General features: G+C 35.9%; 1 protein-coding gene across 12 annotated transcripts in view; it reads left to right on the top strand.

The window, feature by feature from the left end:
• The window catches only part of FAM184A (family with sequence similarity 184 member A), a 99,557-nt gene that overhangs the window by 46,693 nt on the left and 26,240 nt on the right, over positions 1 to 26,624 (top strand). For 8 of the 12 annotated variants that reach the window (XM_019740985.2, XM_074333502.1, XM_074333503.1 and 5 more), the window contains 4 exons: positions 8,652 to 8,813; positions 11,861 to 11,982; positions 12,453 to 12,603; positions 21,968 to 22,009. In XM_019740985.2, coding sequence (XP_019596544.1) covers positions 8,652 to 8,813; positions 11,861 to 11,982; positions 12,453 to 12,603; positions 21,968 to 22,009 — 477 coding nt within the window. The remainder of the gene's footprint in view (positions 1 to 8,651; positions 8,814 to 11,860; positions 11,983 to 12,452; positions 12,604 to 21,967; positions 22,010 to 26,624) is intronic. The other 4 variants (XM_019740990.2, XM_019740989.2, XM_019740987.2 and 1 more) reach the window with 1 other exon arrangement.

The raw sequence follows: 26,624 nt of genomic DNA, 5'->3' as shown, positions 1-26,624 counted from the left end.
TTTTTGAGCCTAGGCTTAGGTAAGATTGTAATTTTCCTTTTTTACACCATCCTTCTCTGATTTTGGAATTGAGGTTTTACTAGTCTCATAAAATGAAGTAGGACTTATTCCCTTTTCTGTTCTCTGGAAGAGTTATGTGAGATTGAAATGCTTTTTAACCTTAATTGCTCTGGGTAGAAATTGTGGTTTGTATGAAAAACATTTTTGAAACGTCTTAAGGCTAGCATTGTACCTTGCACATGAAAGAAATTTAATGATCTGGGTATCCAGTTGTTTAATGTAATGTAGTCTGTGTGCCTGTTTATTAAACTGAGATTTGAGCCATTTTCTTCAAGAATTCTGTATTCTTTTTGACTTTTATCTTCTTGGTAAGTTATGAAAAACTTGTAATGGTGGATTTGTTTATTCTTAGTCTGTCAATTTTTGCTTTGTATGTTTAGAGGCTTTGTTGTGTACATACAAATATAAAATTGTTGTAGCTTCTTAATGAATCATACTTTTTTGGCTTAGTTTGTTTTGTCTGATGCTGTATAACCAGCTTTCCTTTAGTTTGATATGACTGGTGTATCTTTTTCCATACACTGACTTTCTGTTTTTCTGCATTCTTATGTTTATGTGTGCCTCTTGCCAACCACATATAGCTGCATTTTTTTAAAAAAACTAGTCTGACGTTTTTGCCTTTTAAATAGAAGAGTTTATTCCATTTACATTTATTGGCTGAGAAGTAGAAACACCGATGGAAAGACAGAAGGAAAGAATTAGGGATACTTCATAAGCAGAGCGGTTGTTTTAGGGAAAAAAAAATTAAAGAATGTACTATCTTTATAAGTTGATGGATCTTGATATCAACCCTTACAAGTGATACAGCCTTAATATATAAGTATGTCAAGTATGGATTTAGATGATAAATTGATGATTGCCAGAATCATAATAGGATATTAAGGGAAGCTAGTGAGTCTAAAATCTTAGGTGGAGGATAACCCTGTTTTCCTATGAAATATTATTTGAGATCACCTTCAAAGACAAAGTACTAGACTGAATGGCCGATAAATCTGACTGTTATGGTCTTTCTAAATGTTCTTATAACATTTAAGTTGTAGATTTTCTTCTGGACGTAAACTTTTTAAATACGTATATACCCTGTTTCCCCAAAAATATGACCTAGCCGGATAATCAGCTCTAATGCCTCTTTTGGAGCAAAAATTGTACCAGGTCTTATGTTAATTTTTGCTCCAAAAGGCTCATTAGAGCTGATTGTCCAGCTAGGTCTTATATTCGGGGAAACACGCTATATATTTCAGTACTTTGTTAAAAATGTTTAGATTTATTATCAAATGTTATATTACAGTTGATATTCTCCCTGACACATGGTAGCAGATCAGTAAATATTTGTGAATGAAATATATGTTGAGTGCGTGAAACTAAATCAACTTCCTATAAATAAATAAGAGTATTAGTTTTCTGTTGCTATGTGACAAATTATCACAAAACTTAGTGGCTTAAAATAACACGTTTATTATCTCGCAATTTTGTGGGTCAGAAGTCCAAGTATGGGTTAGCTGGATTCTCTGCTCAGGATTTCACAAGGCTAAAATCAAGGTGACAGCCAAGGCTGCAGTCCCATGTGTGTTGCAGGGTTTCCTTTCCAGCTTATTGGTTGTGGTCAGAATTCATTTCCTTGTGGCTGTATGACTGAGGTCCCTCCCCATTTTCTTGCTAGGTGTTAGCCAGAAACTGCTCTCAGCTCCTAGAAGCCTTCCTCAAGCCCTTGCTACATGGCTGCCTCCTTTCATAACATAGCAGTTTACTCTTTCAATGCTAGCAGGAAAACCTCTGTGGCTGCAAATTTCTGTCACTTCTGTTAGGGGCTCACCTGATTAGATCAGGCTCAACCAGAATAGTCTCCCTTTTAATTAAAGTCAACTACTCAAGCAGTGATTGAGTCTTTAACTCTATTCCGGGATCTGTAATTACATCATTCAGAGTCACTGGTAGGTACTAAAATTTCTTAGTGTTGCTGTTTATGAAGTTAATAATAATAAAATAAAATAAACTAAGAATATGAGGAATGTTTTTAAAATTCCCGATTTTCTAATGGCATTTAAAATCTGTATGTGCATTTTAATCCAGTTGTAATCTGTACTCAGAAGTGCTATGGTACTTGATTTATAAAACTTTATTCCATGTAATATTTTCATTTATTAACTTTGTCTACATGTTACGGTAGTCATTTAAAAATACTCATAGTGTTTCATCATATGTCTTTACCATAGCTGCTTAAACATTTTCTCTGTTAAGCATTTAATGTTTTGAAATTTTTTATCATAAACAATGATAATTTCAAGGAATTTCCCCTTCTACTTAACGGGAGGGGACTATCATGCAAAGACCTTGGCCAGAGTAGCAAGGTGGGGTTTTCCAAAAGCCTGTTTTGTGTCCTGATCACTGACCAAAGCTCATTTCAGCCGTGGGCCCGAGAAACCTAAGGAGCCAGGGGTATTAGAGAGGCCTTCTCTCAACCCTGCTTATCACGGTTTTGTTTTTACTGGTAAGTGGGTAAATTATCAGGTCTATACATACTTTTGTTCCTTTAAAAAATTGTCTTTTTGTCTAGCTCTTACCCTAAATTAAATCAATGGGCCATAGAGTAGAAATAATTTTATAGCTCATTATTTATTATTTGATTGATCTCCAGAAAAATTGGAGCTATAGAATCCAGTAACATCAGTAATATTTGCATATTTTTATGACTTAGTAAACATTTATTGACTGCATGTTATCTCTTAGGTAGTAGGGATAGTTTGACAAAATGTCAAGGAACTCATAATTTCAAGTGGCTGTTGTGATTCAGTGATAAATATATTTTTAGAGTCCAGAAGAAGGTCTCTGATTATAAGGGTTCATAAAAGCTCTGGAGAACATGATATTGGAGAATTAAAACATGTGATATAAATGATGGTCTTTGAAAGGCAGGTGTAATATATAATAGTAATAATGAAAGATAATATAGGTATGAGAGATAATGTAAGTACAGTCATATTGTTCACTGAGTTATAGTGTCTCAGTGAACCATAGAAAGTTCAATATCAGTATCCCAGGGTCTCAACCTCAGCACTATTGACAATTTTGAGCCAGGTAATCCTTTAGGATGTTTAGTAATATCCCTGGCCTCGCCACACTATATGCCAGTAGCATGCACCATCCCTTCCTCTCTAGTTGTAACAACCAAAAATGTCTCCAGACACTGTCTCTGGAGGCAATATTGATCCTGGTTGAGAACTCTTGCACTTGACCATAGGATACATATGGGCCTTGTCAAAAGATGTGGAAGAAAGGAAAGTTGAAGCTAAATGGTAACATACTCTTCTGACAGAGACTTACTTTGGAATTTATCCTGATGATGGAGTGAAAGCAACAGAGTAGCAATTACCACATTGTCAGATGATGGTAGAAAAAGACTTACTCTGGTGGCTGTAGGAGGATGAATTGTGTGGGGAGGGGATTGGTAATTAGAGTTGGATAGATGACTTAAGATACTATTACATTAGTATAGGCAAGGGATGATTAGCATCCTGAGTAAGAAAGTAAAACTGGGAGTAGAGAGGATTATTCAAAGACAAAATTTATAGGACTTGATATAATGAGTGGTACAAAGTGACTCAAGTATTTGGACAGATAATGATGCCACTATTAGAATCCAAGATAGGAAGACAGGAGGAAAAATACATTGGGATGGCAAGACATTGAGTTGTGTGGATATGCTGACTTTGAGGTCATTGCAAGACATCTAGGCTGGAACTAAGAGAGTTCAAGATTGGAGCTAAAGATTAGGCAGCCCTCAAAGCCATTGAAATAGAAGAGCTCACCCAAGGGTAGCTGATGAGAATGGATCACTGACACAGAGGGCAACCAATATTGATTTTATAGAGCCAGGGAAAGAGATTGAGGAGATATCAGAAGCATAAGAACAAGGATTAAGGACATCAGGAGACCAGGACAGCAGATACTACTTATAAGAGGGCGAATGGCCTTACAGTGTTATATAGTGCTTAGAAGTCAGAGGAGGAAACCTGAAAAGGCTGTGCAATCAACAGTTCTCTGAGGCCTTTTCTACAGTTGCAATAGAAAAGGAGGATACAGCTAGTTAGTAGGTCTAATCTGAATCACAATGGATGACACTGCTCTTTTAAGACTATGTAACTAGAAAAGGAGAGGAAAATGAGGTTAGGTTCCTTCTTCAAACTTGTACCAAAAAAGTTCCACATGGACGAAGGATTAAAATGTAATATCGAATCATGAATATTTATATAAATAAAATATGAAAATACAGATGACAAACCTTAGCATGAAGAAGGCCTTTGGAAACATGATGGCAAAGTCATGAATTAAAAACACAATATTTGACCCTTTTCACGAAGGTGGCGCCGAAAGCAAAGAAGAAAGCCCCTGACACCCCCAAAGCTGAAGCCAAAGTAGAGCCTTTGAAGACAAAGCAGTGCTGAAAGGCATCCACAGCCACAAAAAAAGAAGACCCACACATCACTCACCTTCCAAAGGCCCAAGTCACTGCGGCTCTGAAGGCTGCCCAGATATTCCTGGGAAGAGCGCCCCCAGGAGAAACAAGTTTGACCATTATGCCATCAGCAAGTTCCACTAAGTACTGAGTCAGCCATGAAGAAGATAGAAGACAACATACTTGTGTTTATTGTGGATGGATGTCAAGGCCGACAAGCACCAGATCCAACAGGCTGTGAAGAAGCTCTACGACATTGACGTGGCCAAAGTCAGCACTCTGATCAGACCTGATGGAGAAAAGAAGACATATGTTGGACTGGCTCCTGACTATGATGGGTTGTATATTGCCAACAAAATTGGGATCATCTAAACTGAGTCCAGCTGACTAGTTCTAAATATAAATTAGTTTCACTAAAAAAAAACCAAAACCCACAGAATATTTGTATTGTTAAAGCTAAAATTTCTGTATATCGAAACATACCGTAAGTAAAATTATGAGAGGAAAAATTGGGAGGGGAGGAGTAAGTGATTAGCAGATTATGAGTAACAAAAATTCATGTCTTTAATACCTTAAGAGTGTATAAAACAAGAAAAATAAGACAACCTGATTATTTTTAATAGGCTAAAGAAGAACATGAAAAAATTTTATCACTGTAATATAGAAACTGGAAATAAACTCAATGAGATTCTATTTCTAGTACCATAAAATTAACAATGATAAAATTAAGCGAGGCCATGAAGTGTTGATAAGGGTAAAGAAATAAGCACTCAAAGGAATATAAAATTGTACAAATTTCCTGGAAAGGAATTTAGCAGCATGTATAAAAGCCTTAAGATGGGCATGTCCTTTGATTCAGCAGTTTCATTTCTGTATACTTAACCTAAGCGAATAATTATAGATTGCTGATGAAATTTCAGCACTGTTTATAGTAGAAAATTTAGAAATGCATTTCCACAGAACTCTGTCTGCCTAGAGGAAGAGAAATCTTTTTCTAATTCACACATAAGCTTCTTTGCTCCTCTTTCCACGTTCTGGGGCTGCTAACTGGAGCTGAGGGGATTACCTTTTTCTGTTTAGAGGTGTCATGTGGCCTAGCGGCCACCCGGTACAATACAAGGTCAAGAAATTGAAGGTCCTTTTAGGACTTAAATACCTAAAGATTGAGATGAAAAGAGATTTTATTTCTTCTTTATTACTAGTAAGACTATATATGAACTTTTTCTGTTATTGACTCATTCATTTATTCAATAAATATTGAATGGCTACGAGGTACCAAAGCATGGTGTTAGGCACTATGGTTATAGTGGTGAATAAGTGAGATATGGTTCCTATTATCCTGGAGAGACACATATGGAAACCAGTAATTACAAGTCTGACGCATATTACAAAATGGTGATAGGTAATTAATGGGTTTGTCAGAAGAACAAACTGCAGAAAGCTTATGCAAAGGCCCTGAAGCCTGAAGAGTTTCTGGGAATTGGAGGGATGCCAGTGTAGATGGAGAGCTATGGCGACTATAATAATATTTATTTAGTTCTTACTATGTCCCAGGCATTGTTTTATATAGTCTTTCCTAAGTCCTCAAAATTTATGTAACTTGCCAAAGTCACATAATAAGTGGCTAGAGCCAGAATTCCAATCCAGGTGGTAAGATTTCAGAACTCATTTCCTAACCACGTGCCACTCTTCTTCCCAATGAGTATAAAGTCCAGGATGGTGAAGAGTTGTCAAGTTAAGGCTGGAGAGAGACAGGAGCTGTGCTGTAGAGGCCTTGAAAGTCCCACAAATGTTTTTGGGTGTTATCCTAAGGGAAACGGGAAGCATTTGGAAGATGCTCAGTAAAATATGTGGATGCTTGCTTGGGGGCGGGGCTTATGTTCATGTCCATGTTTGTACTTTATTAAAAAATGACTATGTTGCAAGGGAATGGATAAGAGAAGAACAAGCATGGATAGATGTTCCTGGAGAAACTTTCTACTTCTGCATTCCCTCAGTATGCACGTTCTCAAGGGTAATCTGAGTATTGATCTCTGTTGAAAAGCATGATAGAAATCCCAACACAAACTGCCCTATAGAAATTTATTGAATCAAATAACTCAAGGGTAATGTTAGCATCAGACAACCGTATTGGTTTACATTTGGATGAATCATTTCAGTCTTGGAGTTTGGTTTGAAGCCCTACTGAGACCAATAGGGAAGCAGGGTGGATTCCCCAGATTACAAAAGGAGATTTTGATATTGGGAGACAACAGATGTGTTCTACACATACTCATTTTTATTCCATTTTAGAAAACAAACTTTAATCTGTTAATTTCATCACTTGTTATTTACTTATTTAATTGGGCAGAATTTTAAAGTTTTTGCCTAAACAAACATATTTGTTCTGTCTCTAGATTCTTAGTTTCTTGAATAGACCCTCTCTTTAATTATTTATGTAATAACCAATCCTGTTCTTTGTAAGTTTTTTCATGTATTGCATTTGTACATATAACTCTTATTTATCAGAAAATTTTCTGGTTTGTGGAAGAAAATTCTTCTCATGTTGATAAATTTGGGTGTCCTTTCCTTATTGATTTGTACCTAATATTTATATGTTGCTTTCTAGTTGAACAATCTGTTCCCATTTATCCTTGAACTTAGTTATTATAATAACTCTGTGAGGTAGGTCTTATTACTTCTATTTTACAGAGACAAACCCAGAACTTGAAACTAGATTTTCTGCTGAGTTCAATATTCTTTCAAGCCGGTTATAACCACTTTCCTTACATTTATCCGTTCACTACCATAATACACATTTATGGCAAGTAAGAGCAACAGAAAAAGTAGAGAAGATACAAGTAAGCAATATAGAATAGAGAAAGGGGACATAAACACGGTGACAGAGAACGTTTTAAAACATGTAAATGAAATGAATACTACATACAGATATGCCAGTAAATTTTTAAAATTAGGAAAAATATATCTTTGTATGAAAATTTAAATGTCTAAACTGACTCAAAGTAGTTGAACAACCTTACCAAACCAGTTATAACCATGAAAGAAATGAAATAGTCCAACAACACATATCCACAGAGGTAACTACGCCCAGAGCAGTTTAATGGATGAACTTTACTACATTTTCAAGAAACAGGTAAATCTTTACTATGAAAACATTTCGCAACACAAAGAAGATGGGAAGCTCCCCAGCTCATGTATTGAGGTTGCCATCCTTTTAAAGATATTAACAAGATCAAACGCTACCATCACCAGAATTGTTCAGCATGTACATGTATAGTATCAGCATATATTTGCATGGAAAGGAGACAGGAAGGCCACATGTGTAGGGAGGTGGCAAATATGGGTAAGAGGGGGCTGAAGAAGAATGTTCATAGTTTTATTTGTGATGCCTGTATTTATAGTGAGAAACATTCAGGTATTTGTAAATTACCAGTTTTAGTTTTTGTAGTTTCAATAGGCTTGGCAGTTATATAAAAATGTAATTTTTATTTTATAGTATTTTTCTAGGTGACTTAAAGTACTTCATTTACTGATTTTAGTTCTCATAATTTAAGGGTATGAATCTGCTTATTTAACAAATTACCTGTTAGCTCCTAATTTCAAGAGTTTATAAATTCAACTCAACTATTTCACGAGGCAACATTTTTATGGAAACATACAAATCGCAGCTTACTCTATGATACACTTCCCAGTTTATCAATATTGACCTACATCTGTCACCTTTATAAATAGCAGAACTGGGCTCAAATGAAATATGAGTGATTCAATTTTAAAGAGTAGTTTAAAAGTATTTTTATCAAAAAAAATTTTTTTCCTCAATCTTTATATAATCTTGCATCAATTCCTTTTTATAGGTATTTGATTATATGATAGAACCAGGAATTCTTTTTGTTAAACCAGAAGCTTGAGGTATATCCATTTATTTACATGGTTGTCATGAAAAAGGAAAATCATAAAGTCTTTTCAAAAAAACAACAGAAGAAGGCCATCATGATTATTTGAGTGCTTCTTCCAAATTCATCAAGAAAGATCCATTCAGTAAAATTACAACTAAAGAAAAGACTTTAAGAAAACAAGTGTGACTTGTTACTGACTACAGTGAGGTTAGGTGTATTAAAAGTACTTTGTTTACTTGCAGATTGGCTGCCTCCAAAATCTGGTAAAGAAAAGCGAACAAGGTCTGGGCTCTGCGGAAGGACTCATCGCTAGTCTTCAGGACTCCCAAGAAAGACTTCAAAATGAGCTTGACTTGACTAAAAGCAGACTGAAGGAGACAAAGGATGCTCTGTTAAATGTTGAGGTAATTTCATAATCTTGCTATAATCCAAACATCAACAAAGTAAAACTATAATTTAGTCACTTCGTTTAAATGTTATTGTAACTATCACATTGCATCTCGTAATTAGTATATGAGTTTCCTACGGCTGCCTTAACAAAGTACCTCAAACTGGATGACTTAAGACAGCAGGAATTTATTCTCTCACAGTTCTAGAAGCTGAAAGTCCAAAACCAAGGTGTTGTCAAGGCCAGTCTCCCTCTTAAACCTCTAAGGGAGGCTCCTTCCTTGCCTTTTCCAGCTCATGATAGTCCCAGGCATTCCTTGTATTGTGGCAGCGTAATTTCAATCTCTTCCTCTGTCTTTACATTCTTCCCGTGTCCTCACATCTTATAAGCACACCAGTCCTATTGGATTAAGGGCTGACCCTACTCCAGTATGAACGCATCTTAACTAATTATATCTGCACTGACCCTATTTCCAAATAAGGTCATATTATGAGGTGCTAAGGGATTAAGACTGCCACATATGTTTTGGGGACCCAATTCAACACGTAATAATTAGTATGCACAGTTCTTTTACTGGTAAGAGTTGGAACTCTCATGTATAGCAACTAAGTGATTCTCTGTGACTACAAATTTCAGAAAGGCTTTGTCTTCCCCTTTCCATTCTCAAGGAGCAGAGCAAATATTTAGACTGCCTTTGACAGTAGAGAAAAGAATCCATAAATCTAGGGAAATAGTAGCCAGGGACCTTTCTTTTTTTCGGAGAGGTGATTTAGAGTGTGGGCTTTGACGTCACATTGGTTGGGTATGAATTCGGGACCCACCACTCATTGTGTAGCTTCTGGCATGTTACTTATTCTAAGCCTCGATTTCCTCATTTGAACAGTGCAGGAGGGGTGGGGGATAATAATATACTTCACACCCCTCTTGTAATAATTAAATGAGATAAAACATTTATAGCACAGTGCTTAGCAAAATAGCGAGCACTCAGTAAATGTTGCCTTTTGGTTAATATTTCAAATTTTATTTTTTTAGCTGAGGATTGATGGTATTTCAAAAGTATGTAAACAAGAAACTTCAGTACTTTTAGCTTGTGTATGGTGCATATATATATATATATATATATAAAATTCTACTTATATTTTATCTAAGGTATAATTATATTATATATATATATATATATATATATATATAAAACTTTGAATACTAATTACATTCTATTTTTAAATTCTGTGGCAAAATAAACAGATTATTTGATTTCTTTGAATCTTCTTTTCCTTCTGTTTACCTTTCCCTAGTGGCTATGTGATATGAGTGTTAATATGTAACAAAGAATAGGTTAGAATTAGAGTTAGTATATAGTATAATACACAACTTGATATATATAATTTTGGTGATAGCAAGCATATTGATTATAACCTCAATGTTAGCATTTTATGGCATAAAGCTAAATAAACTGTATTAAGAGGCATTTTTTCCATTGTCAAAAATAATAGGTAAATTATATCTTAAAGTAGTAAATATGGTGACAGAAATTATTGGGCATCATGGTGATCGTTTTGTACAGTATATAAATGTTGAATCACTATGTTGTACTCCTGAAACTAATATAATTATACTTCAATAAAAATATAAGGTAGTATAAACGTGTTTAAAAATCAACAGTTGAGATATTTCTAACGAATGTTGATAGAATATAAATTGCTTTGATATGGTACCATGTTTTGATATGGTACTATGTCCCCTGCTTGGCTACACACCTATTTCCTGCCTTCAGGGCATTTTATCCTGGTTGCCTTTCCCCCGCCACCTCCCGATCCTGGCACTGAAAATTAAACTTATAGATTAATTTTGAGTTCTTTAAAGTCCTTGCTCATAGTTACATTGTTTTTTTCATCAAATAATAGAACATAATAAAAATTTTCAGGAAAACTCTATCAACTGTTCATTTTCTGTTGCTGCTGGACAGTTTTAATTGAGAAAATATAGGTGCTGCATCACAGTTTACCACAACTTTGGGTAAGTTCCTTAAGAACAAGGGTTTTGTTTTTTGTTTTTTTAAATCTCTTTTCCCACCCCAATAATGCCTAATAAAGTGCTTAGTATTCAGTAAAAGAAACACACTTAAGTAAGTCTATTCCATTTAATGCTACCTTTGGTGGAAACAGTAATTCTTAGAGGCAGAGTACTTAGTGAAAAGAACAGTTGGCTAAGATGGCCGAATTCAGTTTTCAGTACTTACTGCTTAATAGCCAGGTCAACAATGTAGAATGGCAGTTTCTACACTGACTTGCTTCTTTCCCGTTAATCTGGGATATACCCCTCAACAACTGCTACAACACATGACGTTAGCAAGTGGGTGATCCAGACAGAGTCATTGTGATAACAGAAGGAAGGACCGTCATCTGTTCTTCTCTTGTACCCTAAGAATAGCTACACTGCTGTCAGGGACTGATGGTTGCCAGTGTTGTCCAGAAAAGATCACCTCCAGCCCCAGGCTCCAGAGAGCCACTTGATTTATGCTAATCTGGAGGGATTTCATATATATCATATCATGTTACCATAACACTAAACACATGGACCACTGGCTTCAAGTTATATAATAAAAACATTCAGTAGACTAAACTTCTCATAAGTATTTTAATCACAGTAGCTATAATGCTTAAGCTTTGAATAAACAGCATACTTTTGAATATGAATATGAATGCATTTGAATAACATGTCTATGTAATGTGTGTACATGTGAAGATCATTGAATAATGGATACCCATGATATGGAAGGTTCAGTTACGATTATTAACTATGTTGACTTTAAACTATTTAAAATAATTTTTTAAATTATAATCCTTAATAATAGACAATTTACACAAGGGCATTTAAAATACAAAATGTGTACCATATATTTTATTGTTAAAAAAATCTCAAGTAACTGTCATAGATAGCACTATTAATTACTGTGCTGTAAGAATTTAAAAGATATAGTACAAGCACTCTACTTATTTGAAATTACCAGCAGTCATTTTATTTTTGAAGACTAGTGTCCATTGAAAAGTTTTTGTTCTTCAGGGTGAACTAGAGCAAGAAAGGCAACAGCATGAAGAAACACTTGTCTCCATGAAAGAAGAAGAGAAGCTCAGAGTGGACAGAATGGCTCACGACTTAGAAATAAAATGGACTGAAAATCTTAAGTACATTCCTTTTTTTAACTTTGTAGTGTAATCTTATCAATACAGATGTACAGAAAATGTTTTACTATTCTATGACTTATATTGTCTTACTGTTAAAGACGTAGTAGCAGTATTTGTAATGAACTTTTCCCATGATTAGAAGCAGAGAAATTGGAATTTTTTTCTTGCTTGAATACAGATTACATTTTTCTGATTTCATTTCCTTGAATATAAAACAGGCCCAGTACTAATCCAAAGTCAGAAGACTTATTTGTTCTAGTACCTCTTCTGCCATTGATAAATTGATAAACCTGTGATCTTGGGTTAATTACCAATTTACTTTATAGTCCCTAACTATAAAATCAACTCTTATTCTGAGTTGACTTTTGAGGAGGATTAATTAAATGGTTAGGAAACATGTAAACAATTATACTACAGTTATTAAGAAAAACAATTATCTTTACAAATTAAATGCATTTGTTTTATTTTAGACAGGAGTGTTCTAAACTTCGTGAAGAGTTAAGGCTTCAACATGAAGAGGATAAGAAGTCAGCAATGTCTCAACTTTTGCAGTTAAAGGAACGAGAGAAAAATGCAGCCAGGGATTCATGGCAGAAGAAAGTAGAAGATCTCTTAAGCCAGGTAGTTAATAGTCTACATTATGAAGTTTCATTTTCCTGGACTTTCTTTAGCTAGGGAAGTATTATAAACCTGTGTGTTAATTCACTGTATTTTGTTATTTTTTCATAGGATAAACTTGAAAAAAATTTTTGAAGATCTAATTGGCTTTAAGTGATTCATGAATTGGGCAGCATCCCATCTTGCAACTAGAAGGGTGCTCCCTAAAATTTTTAAAATGTACAAAATCAAGGACAAAATTTATAAACTTCTGAATTGTGCTAAATGATTGTTATACATATAGTCCTAAATATTGAGAAAAATATACAGTTTTTTGGTTTAATATTTGAACTGAACACATTAAAGATTTTAAATTTAAAAATTACTTGCTTTTTGAAAGTATAAAATCTTTTTTTCAAGCCATTAGATATCATTTGGGCAACAGATGGTAAAATTGATGAATTATATCCTAATTGCCTAAAACCACTTACCAGAAGTGAGCAATTTACTTCCTTCTCACCAATAGGATATTGCCTGTTATGCTTCAAAATGACATAAACAAAAGGTGGTAGTATTTCTAATTTTGTCTTCTTATGTCATGCCTGCTTATTTCCAGAGCATTTATCACTATAATTAAAAGAATTTGCACATCTTCACTCATTTACACAACTTCTACATTTATGAATTCTTAGCATTCTTCTGCAAAGCCAGTAATTAAATAAGACTGACTGCATGAGTCACCAGATGATAAGCCAGTGCAGAACTTGGGCAAGAAGCAGCTCAGTAATTTAGTGCTAGAAATCCACCATTGTCTTTCTACTTGTGATCATGATGAACTTCCGAATAAACAGGATTGACGTTTTCTTAACTTGTTACATAGGTACATACATGTAGTGTCTTTCAAGAGTACTAGGGACCTGCCAATCTGGGTCTGGTATTTCATAATAATTTATAATGTTACTGAAAAAGGAATATACCTGTGTGTGTGTGTGTGTGTGTGTGTGTGTGTGTGTGTATGCTTTGTGAATAAACTTGAAACTCAGACAAAAGTAAGAATAAGGAAACAACAACCGTCACTAGAGGTTGGGCACCACTTAGGCACCTAGAAGGACAGGTTTTACTGGATAGAGTGGTGCTGCTCCCGATTTTCAGTACCGAGGAAGATATAACTAGTTCAATTGTATGACTGTGAAAAATGTCCCTAAAGGTTTTCCTTGTTTTTCAATCAGAAAGAATTGAACTTAGATATTTTTTTTACTGGATTTGGCACCGTCAAGAGGGCCCACCGCTTCTCCTACCTATTTTCTATTAAAGTATTTTATTCATTATTCTTTGATCTGTCTTGTATTCAATTGTCAGATTTCATCCATGCTTCTCTCTTCTTTCAATTTTTCTCCTTTCCTTCCTTCCTTCCTTCCTTCCTTCCTTCCTTCCTTCCTTCCTTCCTTCCTTTCTTTTTCTTTCTTTCTTTTTTTGTCTCTTCTTCATTGTTCATTCCTGAGAGGACATAATGCTTTGCATCTTATTCTAGATTCATGTATTATAAAATAACTTATTATATATTGGCTCCAATTTTTGCCAGCTTTACAGAAAGAATTTTTAAATCAGTTTTCATGCAGATTAACCATAACTATCAAGATAGCCAAGAATTAATTGCCTACAAAGGCAAAACTATTGTGTGCTGCTCTGGCATCAGGCCATTTCCGAAAATTACATCTTCCCGTCTCCCCACTTCTCAAATGTATAGGGCACACACATCACTGTAGATAAGCTGGATATAGCTTTTGCACTTCATCATTGTCTGCACCTGAAGAAAGTTCAGAAAATAACTGAGCAAAGGATTCACATTAAAGTAAATGTTGGTATTATGTTAGAAAGATTTCACTCTTTCCAGACGTATGAGGTGACAAAAAATTTTAGCAGCATGAGCAGTCTTTTCAATGGAACTTTGTAATGGACAAAGGACTCCTCCTTCTAGACCCTTTGGATCTTGTTCTCATGACTCTCTTGAATGGATTCCTAGAGCCTGTGCTCTGACATCTGCACTACCACTTTCCACTTGCTTGACTTGTGCTAAACCCTATTCCTCACACCCTCCACCCCCAGCCCTCACCCCTACAATCATTTCACTCCACTCACTGCTGTGGCCTCACTCATCCCTCTTAGCCCCCGCACTGCCAGCACCGCTCTGCACTTAGGGAAAGCAGACCTGGCTTGGGGGTTCAGTGATATTAAAGGACTAAAAGCAGGAAATAGAATTTGAATCGCCAGGGCTTAGGCAGAAACATATATTATAAAAGATATCAGAGGATCTGCATTTTCACGTATTTGGACTACTTCTCAGTGAAGTGAACACAAATCTGTTTTTGTGCCTTAGCTTACCTGTATTTTATCCTACTTAGAGCAAAGAAGAAATAATATATGACACAATTTTTACCCTCCATGAATTTGACTTAATAGGAGGAAGATATGTATACAGATACCTACAATAAATGTCACAGTGCAGTAAATGACCACATAGACGACCTGGTCAGTGTACTGTGGGAGCTGTGCTGTGCTGAGCAGGCTCCTACCAGACCACAGCTGCCGGCCGAGCAGTCTTTCCAAGTCTGTATCCAGGGACATCATGCTGGTGGTTTGCGGTCATCTGTGGTGGGGGTATTTACTGCACAGATATCAGCAAATGCTACAAATCAGGGCTTTGCTTTTCAGAGAGCTGTTAAACACTCATCAAAACATTCCACTGGGAAAGACTAGAGAAAGTGATATGGCCAGTGGATTGGGAAAGACTTCATTGTGGAGATTAGTGTTAGTGTGACTCTTGAATAAGGTGAAGGATGAACACAAATATTTTTATTCACTCACTAAACATTTTGTTGAATAAACTCTTATTCCCCAGACATATGAGGAATACAGAAAAACAAGAGGTGAGGGCAGTTGGGGAGACAGGTCTTTGTGAAGCACTTTGACTTCCAGGCTTAGGGTCCAAACTTTACTCAATAAGCTCTAAAACTCTGCTAAAGGTTTATGGGTAAGGTAATAACATGCTGAGAATTTTATTTTAGGAAGCTTAGTATGACTGTGATTCTGAAGTGAGGATGACATGGAGACACTCAAAATAAATATCCAAACTAAAGTGTCTGAAACGGAGCTCTTGAGTACACACCACGCCCCCACCCATCACCACTCAACCTGAGCCAGACGGCTCCTAGAGGCTGCTGTCCATTTACTGCTCAGCCATGTCTGATGCTCTTTCACACTGTACCGTTAACTCAACAACATGTCCTGTTACTCTACCTTCAAAGTGCATCCAGGATCTGCCAGTTTCTTCTTCCACTGCCATCCTAGTCCAAGCCACTTGCAGTTCACTTCTGCATTGAATTGGAATCTACATTTGGTCTCCCTGCTTCTACCCTCACCCACCTACAAATTATTTCCAGCCAGCCAAAGTGAGGCTCTTGAAATACTAAGTTAGATCATGTTCCTCTCCTGCTTCACACCTTCTGGAGGCTTCCTATCACCTTTAGCATACAATCCACCTCTTCCTATGGCTCGCAGTAGCCTCAGGATTTGGCCTCTGGCTACATTGCCTGCATCATCTCTGCCCTTCTCTCCCTTCTTTCATCCAGTCATGCTGGACTACTTGGGACACACCAAGCAAGCTCTGTGCATCTCAGGCCTTTGCATCTGCCAGTCCCTCCACCTGAATCCCACTTTCCCAGATCTACAGGGCTTGTTCCTTCACTTTGTTCAGTATTCAGGTCAAATCTTAACTCTCCAAAGAGATCTTCCTTGATCTCTTTCTCTGAAATAGCACCCTCCATCATTCTCTGTCCCACATTCTGCTTTGTGTTTCTTCAAAACATTTATTACTACATGGCATCTTACTGATTCTCTTCCCTACTAGAGTGTAGTTCCCTGAGAGCTGGATCTTTATCTGTATTGTTCATCGCTGCATCCCCAGCAGCTTAAACTGTGCCTGGCACATAGTCAGCACTCAGTAGTTGTTGAATAGAGTGAACAAAAGCAGGGCACAGCAACCAAAGAGGAAATTGAAGGGTCTGAATCCCTTCCCTAGAAGTTAAGAGAGCAGGAAATTAGGTAGAACAAACATCAGCGATCCAGCCTGAACCCTGGGAAGAGAGATGACTGGGCTAAGGAAAAGGGAAGTCAAAAGAAAAATGAAAAGAAATAGTATATGGAGAAAAGAGAAAAGCCACCTAGGAAAGAGAGTGAGAACAGCAGGTCTGACCTCAGTTTTGCTTCCTCAGAAAATGTGGAATAGAATTAAAGTCTACCAAAAACCAACCAACATCCATCATTATTCCTCATTCTTCCTACTTCAGTTCCTGGATTCAAAGTTAATTTGCAATATTTTCCTGAGTAAATATTGAAGTTTGTTTTTAATTTCTCTTTAGTCAAAAAAATTAATGACATCGTTACTTCAACTATATTTTATCCTCTTTTATCAGACCTATGTTGTTGGGATGCTTCCTCTTGAGGTTTTATTTTCTTTTAAGATAAACAGTACTAAACTGTTTTCTGAATTAACTTGCAATTCTAAAAATATATAATTTTCTTTTCCCTACCAAAATCTGCCTTTTTAGAATTTAAGTCTATCTGGTTCTTAAATTGACATGTTTAGGAGAGGAGAGTGAAGAGAGAGAATAATGAAATCTATAGCGAGCTTTAAAAGAGATGTTTTAAATGTTGGGTAGTTATTAATGTGTACTGAGCATGTGTCTGTTTTGCAAAATACTATGGTAAGATCTGTGATGAAATGCAGAACACTTTGTGCCTTCAGAGGTGCTGGGGCCCAGAATACACCTGAAAATACTTACGAACATCTAGATAGCATTGTAGTAACAAATCAACTTAATTATTTCTATTTCACATGATAACATACTAAAAATTAAAATATTTTGTAGCTTAAAAAGGATTCAATGGACATATGATTACCAAGTTATTTAAGACTCTCTGAGAAAAGTGTTATGAGTTACCTGCTGCATTAGCCTGTCTCCACCTCAAGTTCATTTATATGCCTGCTATTACTGCTTTATGTATTGAATAATTGTTTGTGACTTCTCTTTTTTGCTTCAAGAGGATTGTCAAAGCTCTGACTCCCGCTTCTAAATCTTAGGTTTGTGGGTTGCTTTTCTCTAGTTATTAGCATACTTGAAATTAATGTTAGAAATACACTTTACATAATTTACCTTAAGAAATTATAGTATTGCAGATTAAATATTGCATTTTGAAATATTTTATTAAATTTTAACCTATTTTACTTAAATTGCGATGTAAGATTAGTGTATACATTGTTTCAAGGAAGTTATAATTTAGTAAATGACATCTCTTTTGTTAGTAACGAGGATTTTATTTTATCTTTTGATATTTGATGACATTTGGACATCTGTCATAAATTTAGTGCTTCTGATATGCCAGGCACTGCCCCCACCAGTAATGCGATCATAATGTTAGCCTTCCCAGTGCTTACAAGGCAAAAAGGAAGGCAAATAGAAGTAACAGTGTGACACATTAATTCATTACAACCGTGGCACCCAAGGATGTGTGCCATGGGGACCTACCGTAGTCTGGGAACTTGGGGCAGGCTTCTCTGAGTGTGGAGTCTTCTACCTGAGACCCGAAAGAGAAGCAGGAGTTAGGCTGGGAGAAGGAGAGAGGGAATACATGCAAAGGCCCTCAGGAAGTCAGTCCCCAAATACCTTACTTAGTCCTGGAAGGTAGTGGGCCAGAAAGCTGGGGAGGCAGGCAGGGTCAAATCACATGGAACCTTGTTTGGCTTGTTGGGACTTTATCCAAAGAACAACGAGGAGCTATTGAAAGGTTTTAATTGAGAGCAGGGAATATTCAAATATTGTAATTTCAAATGTCTGGCTGCAGTATGGAGAAGAGATAGAGTGAGACAGTACAGGTGCCATTCAATGAATATTGCTTCCTTCTCGGCTTCCTTCTTCCTTTTCCAGATTAATGTTTTCTGGACAAATTTTAGTATATTTAATATACTCATTAATTCGTTTCTTTGAGAGAATACATTTTTAAGTCTTAGAATCTGTTGGCTTTTCTCAATAGGATTTCTGCACGATATGTATTTTTTCTATATAACATTTCTTTTTAGTTACCTAGAATTTTCTCTTTTCTTCTGTAATTATGGGGGGAGGGGAGAAGTAAGGTAGAGAATAGCAAAAACTAACTCAATAACAAAAATCCATATTATTCATTAATAAACATTTATATAATAAACATTTATTGACCATTTTCTCTGTGCCAGGTACCAAATTATGAATTACATGCAAAATATGAATAAGACAGGGCCCTCATCCTCTAAAAGCTTGTAATTCAGTGGATTTCAAATGTTATATACCAATAAATTGGCAGATTGCAAATGTGTAAAACATCATGCTGGTTTCTAAGTGAATAAACTGAGGTTTAGAACAATGAGATTACTCCTAAGAACGTAGGTTTCTTATGTACAAAGCTTCAAATTTCTAGTTAATTACAGCAGTTTTTTTAGTTATTTTTCATTTTCTTCCTCACTTATCTGGAAGTCTGATTATGTTCATCCTTCAAGAACAGAAATCCTGAAACACATTCAGTAAGCTATGCTTCTGTGTTGAAGTATCTGAGTATTATCAGCTATGAAGATCTCTTGAGGTCCTTTTCACTCATCTCAAAAACTAACAAGAAGGTTCAGATGCTTTAAAATAGAAAAGATTATTATACAGGACATCAGTTTTTATTAATATGGATCTTCATCGTGTAGAATGCTTGCCAAACAATATTTTTGCACATAGGTTTTTAGTTTATCTGTCTTTCGTTAAAGCAGACACTGACTAGGGGGAAGGGGAATCTCACTCAGTCTTGTGGCTCAGATACCATTTATATGTCAGTGGTATCCAAAGTTAAATCTCCAACCTGGTCCTCTTCCCCGGAACTCACAATCACTCAGTTGGCTAATAGGCATCTCAAACTTAGCACGTCTGACGCAGAAGTATTGATTCACACTCTGCATCCCCCATCCCAACATCTTCACTTCTTGGCACTGCTTGTTGCTTTAAACAAAAAATAGTCATCCTTGATTTATCTTTCCTTTCCCTCTCCTGTAATCTGTCAAGCCTGTTTATTCTACCACCAAAAACATACCCCTGCTCCATCTGCTTCCATTTTCCTTGATAACACTCGTGGAAGCCACTTATCTAACCTCCCCTATTTCACTTTTACTCACAGCGCTAAAAGTGATCTTTTATGATGTAAATCATCAGATCATGCCTTTTCCCTGCTTAAAATTCTCAGGGCACCCCATTGCATTAAGGCTCTTATTCTGACTCCTTCATTGTCTACACGACCTTAAGCCATCTTGCCCTTGCAGTTATCGCCCATCTCATTTCAGCCTTGCAAACATCATCCTGACACACATATGCCCAGGCACTCCCGGTTCACTTCCACCTCAGGGTCATTGTGCTGATCCATTTGTCCGGAAGCTCTTTCCCCAAGGTCGTCTCATTTTGTGGCTGACTTCTTTATTGATTCCCAGTTGAAATGCCCCTCTTTCAAAAGATCTTTCCTCACCATCAACCCTGTATCACTTCCAGTCATTTCCTATCACATCAACCTTTTTTTAAATCATTATATTTATCACAGACTTTTTCTTATTTGTTTTTCATATGTTTGTTTTTCTATCTTATTCAACTCTATCTCACTGTACACTCACAATATTTCCTGGAATATAGTAGTAGTACTCTAATTAAATATTTTTAAATGAAAAAAAAATCTTCATTTATGTATTAACCAACAATGATGTTGCCACCCAACATCACTGGTTGTACCTTTCCTAATTGCCATAGCCAAGTCTGTGACGCAAGTCACCCCAGGTCATTGCTTAGAGACCATGCCTTTTGGTTTAGACACTTCCCTGGCCTGCTGTGGTATGTTGACAGAGTTCATGATCATGAGTTTAGATTCCAAATGTTCAAATAAAGTCTAAAATCCCTATGGGGTAGACCTGGAATGCCACTCTCTGCTCTATCATATCGATTAGCTTTTTAATTAGGTCAGGAATCTTCAATAGTGTATATATTTTTGTATGATGTTACCTTATAGAGTGAAAAATAAAATCTACTTCATAAGTAAATGCCATACATTTTAGATTAACTTGTAGTTTAATACTAGGACATCGGTTCTGAAAACTGCAAAGAAGCAAAAAACTGCTACTGAAAATCCCTCAGATTTTCTTAAGTTTTGTGAAGTCTGGAGAAGTTGTGTCTCATTAGTATATAGACTATTAATAGTATGAGAAAGGATAAGGAAAAAAGTAAAAATAAAATTAATGTAGCTAATATGTATAAAACTGTGAGAAAGTTTAAATTGAGAAGTTATGGAGTAATTAAATAGAATCTTTTTTTCTCAACCTATTTTTCCATCTCTAGTAAACTCAATCCTAGAGTATGTTAGTCTAAATTATTAGTAAAAAATTGCTTACCAAATAAAAACTGGCTATAGTTTATGACACAGCAAGGAATAATCATATTACGGATAAAAGATAACTGTGTTCTGTCTGAAAATTTGATTATTGTCCAAAGCAAAAACAGGAACTTTTCTGTTTATATTAGTAATATAAGTTAAATATTATTTTGCAATTTTGGAGGACAAAAAGATGAGGTAATTGAAAAGGAAATCACATTTTTCCCCCATTTTGGGGGGAGGCAGAATGCCTAGTGATTTTTTCAGTCGTTTATCACTCAAAATTTCAATGAACTTCTGAAAAAAGAAACTTAGATCAAAATAAGTTTCCGAAACATGTCCTAGAAAATAGGATTGAAAAGCTATGAAAGCCTCTCTTCTTTCTTTTCCCCAGTACTAAACCAGGTTATTATTAAATCTTCACATTTTCAGTGATTAGCTCTTATTTATTTTTGGTCCCAAAATTATGTAGTTAATCAAGTTAGTGTTTCAGTTCTCATCTGCTCATTTCTCTTAAGAGAAATCCTTCATGAACCTACACCAATACTGAGTGTAATGCTTTGAAGCACTATATTGTAGATTTCTGGAAAGAATTTAGACCAGTAATATTCCTTCTCAGTCCTTCAATAACCATCATCTGATTTATATGCACTAGCCTTTGGTGTTTCTGCATAGGTAAGTCACCAGCCCACAATCGTCACACACTGTTTTAAGGGAGTACAGATAATTTAGACTGTATGTCTTAAATTTCTTTTTGTCTAATTTCTTTCTCAGAACTGTTTTCAACTTATTTTTTCTTGCTCATATTATAATTAATGTTCTGTGTTTTACTCTCCCTTCTTATCCCTCTTCCTTTCACTTAGTTGATTTCTGAATGTTTCCCTTTATTCCTGTGATCTTTTCTTCATAGCGGCACTCTCTGGGTGAAGCTTTGCATAAATCTGTCAACAATGTAAGTGAGCGGCACTTACAATTTGTACACAAGGGCATGTTGCACTTTTGATTTTGCATAAACATCATCACTGCTTTAAAGCTTTAACTTACGATATAAAACAATACACTTTGGCAGTCAGTAAAATATATTTTGTATATAGATAATAAGAGCTTTTTTCAGCCATTCATTTGTGTATGTGCATACATCTACCGCATTATATTAATAAGCATATATTTATTATAAAGGCAAGCAAGATTTTACATCTCAAGCATAAAATTTGTTATTTTAATGTTTATTTTGAAATATACAGTAATATTTTTGAAAAAGTTTTAACTATTTGACACTCATAGAATTGAAAATAAATGTAAATGTGTTTCTTCTTTAGTTAAACTAGTTTAGTTTTTAGGAAAATGGTATCAATAGACGTCTTTATTTAAAAGGATTAGAGGGGGGTGGCCAGTTAGCTCAGTTGGTTAGAGCATGGTTCTGGTAACACCAAGATTGCCGGTTCAAACAAACAAACAAACAAACAAACAAACAAATAAATAAATGGATTACACAGTTGTGAAGGTTCATGAGATTCAGAACATGTTTTACATTATAATTATTGAAAGATTTAAAGTGAAGTAAAACCCTTTCCTAAGGATGAGCAAAGCTATTGTTTCTTGTGTAAACTCAAATATGCAGAAATTAAGCTTCAAAGTGATGTCCCATTTAAATAACGATTAAAAATTGTTTGGGTGTTTAGAGAAAAAATGAGATTTATTTGCATATCAAATCCATACCCAATTTGTTGTTTAAAATAAGATAACAGATAGCTGAACATCTTTGAATATTTTTCTTGATATCTGAGGGCAGAGATGAGCAAACTTTTTCTGTAAAAAGGACCAGAGAGTAAATACTTCTGGCCTTGCGGGCCATGCACTTTCTTTGGTAGCTGCCAGCTTCTGCTGCTGCCCTGTAAAAGCAGGCACAGACAATATGTAAACGAATCCATGGGGCTGTGTCCCAGTAAAATTTAATTTATAAAAACAGGCTGTAGTCTGCCAATTCCTATACTAGAAGAGTCAAAGCTTTGATACTAGAGATTTCCTGTGAAGTTTTGATACTTCCAGAGTGAAACTATCTCCTCATACCTCCCTAATTTCTTTCTACTATGCAAGAAAAGAAAGATTTTATCTACATTTCATATTCAACTTTGCTTTCTACATAAAAAATAATTAGAAACACACAAATGCATTTAATACTGTTTCCTTTAATATATTTAAAAATAAGTAACAAAGATAATTATCTTAATGTTGATGAAATAAGGCTACATTTAGAAATTCTTTTTAATAGTCACACAGAACATTGTTAAGAATTTGGCCTTTATTACGGCATTATTGATCCAGACTTTTTTTTTAAGATTTTTTATTGGGGAAGAGGAACAGGACTTTTTTGGGGAATGGTGTGTACTTCCAGGACTTTTTCCAAGTCAAGTTGTTGTCCTTTCAATTTTAGTTGTGGAGGGCGCAGCTCAGCTCCAGGTCCAGTTGCCATCATTAGTTGCAGGGGGCGCAGCCCACCATCCCTTGTAGGAGTCGAACCGGCAACCTTGTGGTTGAGACGATGCGCTCCAACCAACTGAGCCATCCAGGAGCTCAGCGGCAGCTCAGCTCAAGGTGCCAGGTGCCGTGTTCAATCTTAGTTGCAGGGGGCTGAGCCCACCACCCCTTGCGGGAATTGAGGAGTCAAATCGGCAACCTTGTGGCTGAGAGCCCGCGCTCCAACCAACTGAGCCATCTGGCACTGGCCCATGTGGGCATCGAACCGGCAGCCTCGGTGTTAGGAGCACGGAGCTCCAACCGCCTGAGCCACTGGGCCGGCCCTGATCCAGGCATTTTGACGTATGTGCTAATTGGGATAGTAAAGAACCCAAGTTAGATATGATTATTGTCAAAATTAATTGAATTGTACTTCAGAATACTTGTGACAACATAGTCACTTTTTTCTTAATAGTTATAAGTGAAATTATAAATGAAAATGTGTTCATTAAAATAAAAACATCCTTATTGAAGTTAAATATATTAGTAACTAGAATGAGAATGCCTTGACTCATCTCTTACAGAAAAAGTAAAAGGGGCTGATAACACAGTGAGATCCCCATTAATTAATTCTCTTTTGTAACATCATAGCCACTGAGGATGAACTCTTCACTGAGTCATCATCCAAACAAAATATGACCTGTCAGAGTGTTGCTCAGCAGTGTGATCATCTACCCACCCCCTCCTCACATTGTCGTTACCCAGCCTTCTATGCAAGAAGCTTCCACTATAAACTGTCTTGTTCTAAAAAACACGTGATTATTGATACCTCTGTTCTTTATAAAAGCTTTCTAATTTTTTTCACCTGAGAATGAGAGAATAATTGGGAACATATTCCAGAAATATCTTAAGAACATTAAGCAGGTATTATTGTGGTTCTTAATTCAGTGAATAGGTCTTCTTAGAAAATACCAAAAACTTACGAACAATTCAGAATTGCTCTTACTCAATATTTGTAATAGCAAAACTAGGTGAGACAATCTACATTTCCATCTGGAAGGAGTAAAGTAATTTATAGTGTATTGTATTTTGGCATTATGTCTGTTAAGATGCATTTGGCTATAAGCAGAACATCCAGTTAACAGTGGCTTAAGCTGTCAGCATATTTAGCTAAGAACTCAGGTTTTTTTCTGAACTTCTGCTTTGTCATGCTCAATGTGTTAACTTTTGACCTTTAGTTTGTCATGTCATAGTGGCAACATGGCTGCTCCAGCTCCAGATATCATGTTCTTGAACAACTGTGCTAATGCAAGAGGCTTTCCTTAAGTGTTTTTTACTTTTCTCAGGAAATAAAATCTTTTCCCCCAAATCCCCCTCATAACTTCATACTCTCTTTTAGCTCATTAATGAAAGCAGATGACATGTCCTTAGAATTAGATTTCTGTGACTTACTTACCTCAGGCATAATCTATCCCTCAGTGCGAGGAGAGGGGCCTATCTTCTTTAAGATGGAGATTCCCATTCAGTCCCTGGACATACTCAAGTGTTCAGCTAACTGGGAAGAAAGGAAAGGAGGAGACTGTCCAGGAGGCAGGGAACAGTACCTGCACTAGGAAGTCTACGTAGTCATTGAAAAGAATGGGGTATACCTAGTTACATGGATATGTGTACCCCATAAATAACACTATGAAGGGAGGAACAAACCTATAAAAACAAACTCCTTGGCCTCCTTAATGGAAAAGTCATTAACCATCACTGAATAAATCCATGAGAATACTCATCCTGGAGGAAGCTGCATAGAATTGGATGTGTGAAAAGCCACTCCATCGCGTATTCAACACCTGCAGGTGACAACACCTCATGGTTTGACGTTTGAAGTGGCCTTTAACCCTCTGTGCAATACACATGGAATGTCTGTCCCAGTCAGCAGCCCGGTGGATCTGTTTCAGTTACTTTGGGTGTTAAGCACTGGTCTCCTGAGGTACGCCCTGGGGCCCACAAGTAATTTGTGTGTGTAAGACATACCCAATATTTTTTTTGTCAGATCATGACTGATGTACTCTCTACATTTGGTGAAAATCATCCCCCCCACTTACACATGATGTAGTTAAAAAAGCAAAAGAAAACAAACAGGCAATTATATCAAGAGTGATAAGTCATAGGAGTCTGGGGAGATACCAAAGTGTTAACGTTGGTTAACCTTAGGGACTGGGATTTGGCGAGGAAAGGGAATGAAAGAGAGTTTCCCTTTTATTTTATAAGTCCTATATTTTAAAATAGTTTTCACAATGAATACTTATTTCATTGGTAATTTGGAATAAAAATATGTTAGGTGGCCTGGGCCCAATTCCAGGCCTATGAAGTCAGAATATCAAGGGATCAGGTCTGGGCAAGTATATTTATTAAAATCTACAGAGATGATTCTGATACACAGCCAAATTTGAGAACCACAGATTACATTTTCTATCTCAAGAAATGCTTTGTTTTGAGGATAAATTGTTTGTATACTTTTTATAACAAAACTGATATTTTTGGGGAGAAAAAACAACAACAACAGTGCATCAAAATCCAAAAGTGGTAGGTAGGATGCACATAATTAATGGCACGTCCCATGTTGACATCTTGTCATATCCAATACCTCAGATTTGATGTTTCAGTTGCTATTTTGAGGGAGTTCTTTAAGCACCATTGCTGAGGTACAGAATCCTGTGAAACTGCTCTGTAGGAAATAGATAAAGCTTTCCTTTATTCAGAAAAATGTATCCATAGTTCTTAAGTTTAGTCTTTTTGAAAGTTTTAAAACACTTAATTTTCAAAAAAGCAAGAGTATTTTAAGTGATAGAAATCAGAAGGTAGCACTTACTATCAGTGCAGTCTGCCCTTTAAATTATTTGTGAATTATCTGGTACCTGTTGATCAGTACAACATTTATATTATTCACGTTTAAACTGCTGTGTTACGTATTTTTAAAATACGGATTACAGTTTTTTTTCTGAAATAAGGACTCTTTTTGGTTTATTTAAAAATCAACAAAATAAGAATTTAAATTATAACATGAAGAAACTAATACCATATACTACAAAATTTGAATATATAAATTGAAACAACTT

The sequence above is a fragment of the Rhinolophus sinicus genome, linkage group LG05 (assembly GCF_036562045.2).
Source record: "Rhinolophus sinicus isolate RSC01 linkage group LG05, ASM3656204v1, whole genome shotgun sequence".
Lineage (NCBI taxonomy): Eukaryota > Metazoa > Chordata > Mammalia > Chiroptera > Rhinolophidae > Rhinolophus > Rhinolophus sinicus.
Note: the sequence above shows the minus strand (reverse complement) of the source record. Positions and strands in the feature narration are given on the sequence as shown.